General features: G+C 45.5%; 2 protein-coding genes across 2 annotated transcripts in view; one reads left to right on the forward strand and one right to left on the reverse strand.

Moving 5' to 3' along the window:
• LOC134444595 (ATP-binding cassette sub-family D member 2-like) overlaps positions 1 to 6,301 on the reverse strand; it is a gene marked incomplete at its 3' end in the record, with an annotated part of 22,538 nt that extends 16,237 nt beyond the window's left edge. Inside the window, exons 1-3 of the mRNA XM_063193853.1 lie at positions 5,218 to 6,301; positions 4,826 to 5,006; positions 2,553 to 2,674 (exon numbers count right to left, since the gene is read on the reverse strand). Coding sequence (XP_063049923.1) covers positions 2,553 to 2,674; positions 4,826 to 5,006; positions 5,218 to 6,165 — 1,251 coding nt within the window. The remainder of the gene's footprint in view (positions 1 to 2,552; positions 2,675 to 4,825; positions 5,007 to 5,217) is intronic.
• A 453-nt stretch (positions 6,302 to 6,754) lies between these two features.
• LOC134444594 (regulator of DNA class I crossover intermediates 1-like) lies at positions 6,755 to 7,753 on the forward strand (the record flags this gene model as incomplete). The annotated part of the gene is made up of 4 exons (XM_063193852.1): positions 6,755 to 6,847; positions 7,009 to 7,048; positions 7,152 to 7,293; positions 7,621 to 7,753. Coding segments are annotated over exons 1-4 (338 nt in total), but the record flags the coding sequence as incomplete, so codon positions are not given.
• Between the last annotated feature and the right edge of the window lie 264 nt (positions 7,754 to 8,017).

The raw sequence follows: 8,017 nt of genomic DNA on the forward strand, positions 1-8,017 counted from the left end.
AAGTTTAGCCAGAGATGTTTTATGAAAAGGTTAAAGCGCTTCGTGCTGTCATGTTTCTCGTCTTGAGGAGGGAGAAAATAACGCCAGTCTAGGGTCAGTGCATTCATACAGCCAAAAGCATTCTTATTCCCATTTGTAAATAACCCTCTTTTGGGGGGAAAGCACGAAGGAGAAACGCAAAGACAAGCATTGAGACTGTTATTTGTGCACGTAGGACATGCTGAAGCAAGACTACCTTTTAAAAACGTTGGTCCGACCATTTGAATCATGAATGCGATTTGCATCCGTGCTTCGCTTGCATTGTGTAGTGATCGAGTGACGTGAGTGACTGATATAAACACACTGACCTTTCCATTCGGTTTTCAATCTAAATCCAGGGAGTGATATTGCGCGATTCACAACATGAAAACAGTTGATCTTTCCTTTGTATTTATTAAGGGTTCATAAAACATTCGCCAATTAAGTTACTCCACACTTTCCACTGTCTGCTGCCGCATTCTTCTCACACGGTTGATTTGTATATCGTTGTCATGACGACCGAGTTCATGCTTGTCGTCTGTCAACCCAACTCGTCATATTCTGATTGGCTTTTGATAAATTCAGCTTCACTGATAGGCAGATTACTTCCATGGCTCTAGACCCGCCTTAAGGGAGGAAAGTCCTCCCTAAGCTCCATTCACTTCAATGTTAAAAAGCAAAGCCCGCGCTACGCCCGGGGTTTCACCATTTATAATGGAAGTCAATGAGGATGGAAGGGAGGACGCTCCTCCAAGGTCTAATATGTGACTTAGAAGCGCTAAAGTACATGTTTTTATCGCAAAATAGATATAATATACTAACACTTATATAACAAAGATATAATAAATAAATGTATAATTTATACATTAAAATATTAAATCTACTGGAAGATCTGGCTTTATTATTTCGAGGGAGGATCGTCCTCCCTTTCCTCAATGGCAAATACGCCATTGGTGTGTGTGTATTTGTACTGTACATGTGTGAGAACATATGGATAAATTGTGCTGTGACGTTAAATGTCTGTGTGTTGTGCATTCCAGACAACGACCTACTGTGGCTAAGTCCAGATGTCTGACAAGAATTACAGACGTGAGATAAGGATGAGGCAAAAAAAACTTGAAGCAAAATAGTTTTGAGATGAAGGAAGAGAAAGAAAAATACAGAGTCATAGAGAAAGACAGAGAGAAAGAGAGAGAGAGAGAGAGAGAGAGAGAGAGAGAGAGAGAGAGAGAGAGAGAGAGAAGCAGGGCCTGGGAGATGTGAGCCCCATCCTCTTCCTCTCCTGTCCTTTGCCTGTGTGGTTTTGGAACTTTGACACCATCACACCACAACCCATGACTGAAACGCCATCTCCTCATGATTCCAGAGTCAGTATCTTTAAGTGATGAAAACCCCACTTCATATCACTTCATGCAACGCAAAGCCTCTGTCATAAGCTTGTTGTTACCGGAATGGTAGTGATGACAAAGTCTCATCTACTCATCTACAATGTATTTTTTAGATTCTCTCTAATGCCATTGTAATGTTGTTCTAAGATCTGAACATTCACTAACTACAAACATGCATAGTTATTCAGACCCAAGGGTGTCCCAAGGCATGTTATAATGCCATATTATGCCTCTCTGCAAAACGCATAGGGCCTACAGTATTTAGGCTAAAGAGGGCAGACTAAGTAGTCTAGGAAAGACTCTATATTGACCAAGACCATATAAGTATAAGAACGCCACCCATACAATAATAAACACAGGATGTTCTTCTCAGATCAGTGAACGGGAGTCATGTTCACACCCATGTAGTACTTCCTCATTCCCATCATGCCTTTGGGATGCGGCTAGTGGGACATGTGAGAACAGGAGGGGGGTGGGGTATGGGTGTGCAGGGCAGGGGGGCGGTGGTAGGACGAGTCCGGATCTGCCCCTTGGTTAAAAAATTACACACTTGCAGTCACGCTCATTCTCTGCTTCATAACAGGACATACAGGAAGGGCTCAGTACAGACAGTCGGCCTTGTCTGCCTATGAAACATTTATTTCAACCCTCCAAGCTGTAGGAAATCCCAAAATACTTTTCTTCCGATTGATATACTGTTAATGCATCTTCCCTAATGAGCCATCCGGCTTGCCGTAGATCAGCCTCCGGGCATCAGGCAGCGGACTAGGATCTAAAAACAGACCCTGTCAGGCAAGGCAGATGTGAGGAAGAATGGAGAGTAGAGGGTGTGTGTGTGTGTGTGTGTGTGTGTACGTGCGTGTGCGTGCATGCATGTGTGTTGATGTGTACATGCACAGTATGTGTGTGCATGTGTGTCTACAAGTGTGTGTTTAGGTGTGAGTCTGTGTGTGTGTGTGTGTGTGTGTGTGTGTGTGTGTGTGTGTGTGTGTGTGTGTGTGTGTGTGTGTGTGTGTGTGTGTGTGTGTGTGTGTGTGTGTGTGTGTGTGTGTGTTCAGGAGCCTGTACGTGAGAGATTAGAGAGAGTGTCTGTGCATTCTGTATGCGTGTGTGTCCATGTATGCATGTGTGCAGAGTAACACTGACCTCTTTGTATGAGGACATGATCCTCTCGATGGCGTCGGCTCCGGATGCCAGCAGGTTGCGGGCCGTGGTGAAGGCCTCCGTCCTCTCGCTCACCATCACCTGCGTATGGCCGTCCGCCAACTCTGAAGAGGGGGCAGAGAGAAAAGGTCACTTGGGGGGAGGTGACATTCTGGCAGTTAACTCAAGTCATGGGTAAGCGGTTAGGGTGCCAGACTTGTAGCCCAAAAGTTGCCGGTTAGACTCCCCACCTGCCAGGTTTGTGGAGGGAATAATAATTAACCAGTGCTCTACCCCCATCCTCCTCCATGACTGAGGTACCCTGAGCATGCTAACGTCCCACCGCACTGCTCCCTTGGGGCTGCGATTGGGGACTGCCCCTTTGCACAGATGAGGCATTAATGCAATTCTGTTGTGTGCAGTGTGCACATGTGCGCTGTGCAGTGCTTTGTCACAATGACAATGGGAGTTGGAGTTTCTCAGGTAGGCTTTCACTTCACTTTCGCAACTCTTCAAAAACACAAACCCCTTGTACTGTGATGCTCTATTGAGGAAGGGAAGCTTCATCATGTGCCTCGTCGTTACAGCAGTAGAACTCTTTTATTATTTGTTAAAACAAACTTTATTGCTATGGTAATGGTACTATACTACTATGACATATACATAGAGTCTTTAGTAAATATGTTATGGCTTGGTTATTGCCGTTGTAGTTAACAACCACATTACTGGGGCGGTGTCTTTCATGCACTGGCTCTGCCTTTGTCCAATCGCTACCGCCTGGTGATGACATCAGCAAATAGCCTGGCTATATGAACCTGCCCATATATTTCAATTTAACTGTTATACCCAGTGTTGTACTGTATGCTATACATCACGTCAACACTTACTAGCTAACTTACCTCTAGACACATAATATCGACCTCTCCACCAAGTGCTCTAAATCTAGGTGAAAATCACAAGACTTTCCTTCCTTGCACCAAGTGGATTTACAAGTCTGTCGCCACTGAGCTCTTACAAGCTGTACTACTGTTGAAGTAGATGTTGAGGACAAGTTGGTTTCTCATAGAAACCATAGCAATGCAATGAGTAATTTCAACATTTCATGCCACTAAACCCAACCCAACCTAACCAAACTGTAAGTTTATGTGACTTAGTTTAAAAGTCTATCCCTTTTGGAGCAGAACAGTATGTATCTAATAGCATCATATGTATATACTTTCACACAGTCACTGTACACCCTCTGCAACATTAATATTATCAGTACACAAAATACAGTACACAACAATCAAGACCACAGACTGGCAATAGAGAGTGAGACACTTGATCGGCAAAGTAACAGTGTTGTTCAGGGGTGATTGAATGACTCTGTGTGTGTGTGTGTGTGTGTGTGTGTGTGTGTGTGTGTGTGTGTGTGTGTGTGTGTGTGTGCGTGTGTGCGTGTGTGTGTGTGTGTGTGTGCAATGGCAAGCACAACACAACACAACACAACACAACACAGCAGCCATTTTGTGATGTGAGGCCAGGCCTGGTCTGCATTAGAAAGCATCTCATTTCCATGTGGGCTGCACTTGCATGACAATCCTCCACGACTCAACAGACAGCCCTTAGCCCCACCACAAAGGCACTACACAGCTAGGGAAACAGAGAGGGAGAAGGGGAGAGCTCTTTTTTGGATAACAAATACGGAAGGAGGTGGCTATTAGTTGTGTGCTTCTTGTTGTAGACATTTGAAATGCAAATTGAAATTCCCAGGCACTCGGTAGGTAGTAAGCTTTGCGTGAGAATGGCTACCAGCTGTTATGACACATCAGGCAGAAAAAGTACCACCACCACCATCACCTCGGGCCTTATAGCCAGAGCATGTGCACTGCAGGGCATTGGCGGCTGGCAGAGGGAGAGGGGGAAGAGGAGGAGGTCAGCAGGGACTTGGGAGGAGGGAGGAAGAGAGATGAGGGGAGGAGCGAGGTCGGGAGGAGCACACTGGATGCAGAACTTGAACAGAGGCAGAATTGTGTTGCCTGTAGTTTCCAATCACCACCACCTTGGCCACCTTGGCATCACACACTATACCATCTCAAGGTACCCCTAATTCAGATATAGGCCTGTGAATGTTGCTTTACAATGCAAAAGTGTATTCTTATATCCCACTGGAGAACATAGTCTTTCGATTGTTGATTGTTGATGATAGTCATATGTCATACCAGCATAGCCCCATCCACCAAACTTAATTTCCTGCAAAAACACTGGCACACATGCGTGCTGATTCCCCCACTCACCGTTGTCGGCAAAGCCGGTGGCGGTGATGATGGGCACGGCCACCATGACCAGGCCGCTGCCGCTCCACACGTACTTCATCAGGAACTGCTCTAGCATGATGTACCACAGGCGCTTGTTCAGGATCAGGTTCATCTGCTCCGCCAAAGCCCGGTAGCACTTCTGCAGCTGCCGCATCTCCACCTGCAGCCAACCGGCAGGACATGGTCAGCAAGCATGCAACCCATGGATGGATGTACAGTAGTAATATGAATGAATGAATGACTGAATGAATAAGAAGCAGGCTTATCTGTCATAGGTCTGCAACTAACCCAAATCAACCAACATGCAATTCAGTTTAGCCATGATTTGATGGCGAAGTCTGTCTGTCTGTCTGTCTGTCTGATTGGCTCACCTTGTGACCCCGGTAGAAGGCTATCTCCTCAGCATTGGCAATGATTCTCGAGTGCACGTAGCGTAGATATCCTTTCCTGTGGGCCTCCTCGGCCACCAGCTTGCCAAATTTCGGCGAGCAAGCCCGCAGCACCTTAGCCGTGGCGAACACCACCAACCCGGCCAGCAGCGTCGGCCCTGAGGCGTTAGCACCGCGGGACCGGGCCGTCTGGATGAGAGTGTACGACGTGAGGATGACATCCAGGATGGGCTTGGTGAGGTTGGAATACAAATGTGCGATGGACTGTGAAAACATCATCACGTCCTCCGTGAGCGACTGGTCAGGGTTCGCCAGCCTGCCGTCCATGTTGCTAACTTTGTAGTAGGTCTGGTCGGTGAAATAGGTTTTGTATGCGTGGTTCACAAGCCGGGTGCGAAACGCCAGGGCCAGCTTGCACTCCAGGTAGCGGATTGCACTGTTGACGAATGTAGCGGGGATAGCTATGAGAAGCCATTTCATCAGTTGCATGATAAAATCCCTGGGCTTTTTCTCCACGATTGTTTTCACAATTTTGCCGTCCAATCCGGCGACATAAATGGATAAAAACGTCCTGGAGACGAGTGCAACAGAATGCAAACACAACAAACCCAGTTCCTTTGTTAAAAGCTTGGGGAATACTATTTTGACCAGTTCAAGGACCTGCTTGAAAAATTCTGCATCCACGCCAGGGGATTTCTTCTTGTGGGAAGGCACAATGTCCGTCGCGGATTTCTTGACGGCCAACGATCCATTTTCCTCTCCTCTCGAGTGCGGTGGATTTTGTCTCTCCTTTCGTTTGTTGATCTGTTTGCAGATGATAGGGTACAGCGTTTTCACACCGTATGCAGCAACCACAAGGAAGGCAGCCCGCTTTGCTGCTGCAGACCGGTTCCATTTCACGTTGGTCGCTACATGAAGTATGTTAGACATCTTTTCTCACTGCACGACTAAACACAATGTACTATTCTATGTTTTGAACCGGTACCGTATCCATCGATTGCGTTCAAGTCTCGATAAAAGCAGGAGAGAAAAGGGCGACAATCCATCAGGTCTTCGACATAGCATCGGCTCCTGAACCGCTAGACTGCTTCGTACGTTTCCGTCATCCAGCTTTGACTGGCAACCCTTCCGAATGAATCCGATTGGTTGGCGAGGTAAATGACGCAGAATACAAACTTTACCTACTGTACATTACGATTACAGGTTACCGCGTTGTGTAAAGATTGATTTCTTATTTAAAAGCAATTTGTAACATTACGTTTGAATTTTGCAAATTAACATTAAAGCATCGAAAATTACACGTGCAAACTAAAGACTCAGTGTGGAACTTACTCACGTGCCAATGCCCTGACAGTTCGCACGCGCTAAAGTGAAGACAAACAGAATCTTAACAGACAACAAAAATCCAGGTAGGCTACTGTTACAACAAGCTAGTTAAATTGTAATACGCTACCCCGCGTCGACAACATTTTGTTAACATTACGTTGCTCGAATACATTGCTATACGGTGTTCCATTAATTTCGTTTAACTTACAGTTATATCTTGGGGTATAATTAGGGTCATTCCCAGGATAAACAAGACCAGAAAGATGAATTGGGTCGGAGGATCTCGGTGAGTTAGCTAGAATAATTAGCATAATAACCATTACCTAACATGACAGGCACTCATAATTGAAGACAGTGAACATTGTGTGAGTGAGTCTAAGATAACTATGTAATCATGCCACTTTGATTCAAGATTCCTTATCTCATGGAAGTGACATTGCTTTTCAGGAAGCGCATTATGATGAAAAATGACACCAAGAAGCAACGGGTAATGTTGTCCTCTTACTACTCATTGTCTGGAAGACAGTAAATATCTGTATATCTCTTCTTTTTTAACCAATAGACTTGTGCGGTGCTTCTTTTCCATGTAGGAATATTTTGCCCAAAAAAGATTGCAGAAGAAGCTTCAGACTTTGGGGCTACCCACTTCTCCCAAACGAGAGGGCAGTGGAAGCATGGATCTGGTTACATTGTTCATTGTCAACCAAATCGCATCAAAGAAACCAACAAACAGTTAGTGGCACTGTTTTACTATTCCAAACCTGGTTAAGAAGGTACTTGTGTTGTTTGTGAATAGTCTATGGCTTAGGTCAAAAATAGTGATGTGGTGTAAGCAATATTTTTCTTTGGAGCTTTACGTTGAAACTTTTACCAATGTGTTTGACCAGAGGAGACAGGGAACCAGAAACTATTGCCAATTCTGTATCTCACTGGTAGGCTATACTGTGTTGTTTCATTGAATAGAATGGCTTATTTCAGTTTCACAATTTGTTAGGTTAGATGACAGCCTATGTGTAAGCCTTCCTCTGTCACTGGAGTAACCTGTGTTCCTCTGTGCAGTTCAGCCTAAAGTAGCGCACTTCAAAGACCCGAAGGGACCTAAGAAGGCCAAGCCTGGCGAGCTCCTAGCTCTACCCATGAGCCCCTGCTCACCTTCTCGCTTGGCCCTGGCTGAGGCCCAACCCATACACAGGTGCGCCTGGTCTTCCACGGTCTAACTGCTTACCCATGAAGCCCTGCCCTATCACTGCCCTATCAACTTGAGTTCAGCGGCCCGTTTATGAGCAGTGCACAATTTCATGATTACTATGTACTATGCCTTGTATAATTTTCTGTACAGTTGTCTAATCGGGATATTCTATTTGTATGTGTTTCATGTATGCTAGCAGGTGACTTGTTGTGGGTTGCATTAGTGGCTGAAAGCTACATGAGCGCCCATAACCAACATTATCATAGT

Source organism: Engraulis encrasicolus, unplaced genomic scaffold (genome assembly GCF_034702125.1).
Source record: "Engraulis encrasicolus isolate BLACKSEA-1 unplaced genomic scaffold, IST_EnEncr_1.0 scaffold_615_np1212, whole genome shotgun sequence".
In the NCBI taxonomy this organism is placed as follows: Eukaryota; Metazoa; Chordata; class Actinopteri; order Clupeiformes; family Engraulidae; genus Engraulis; species Engraulis encrasicolus.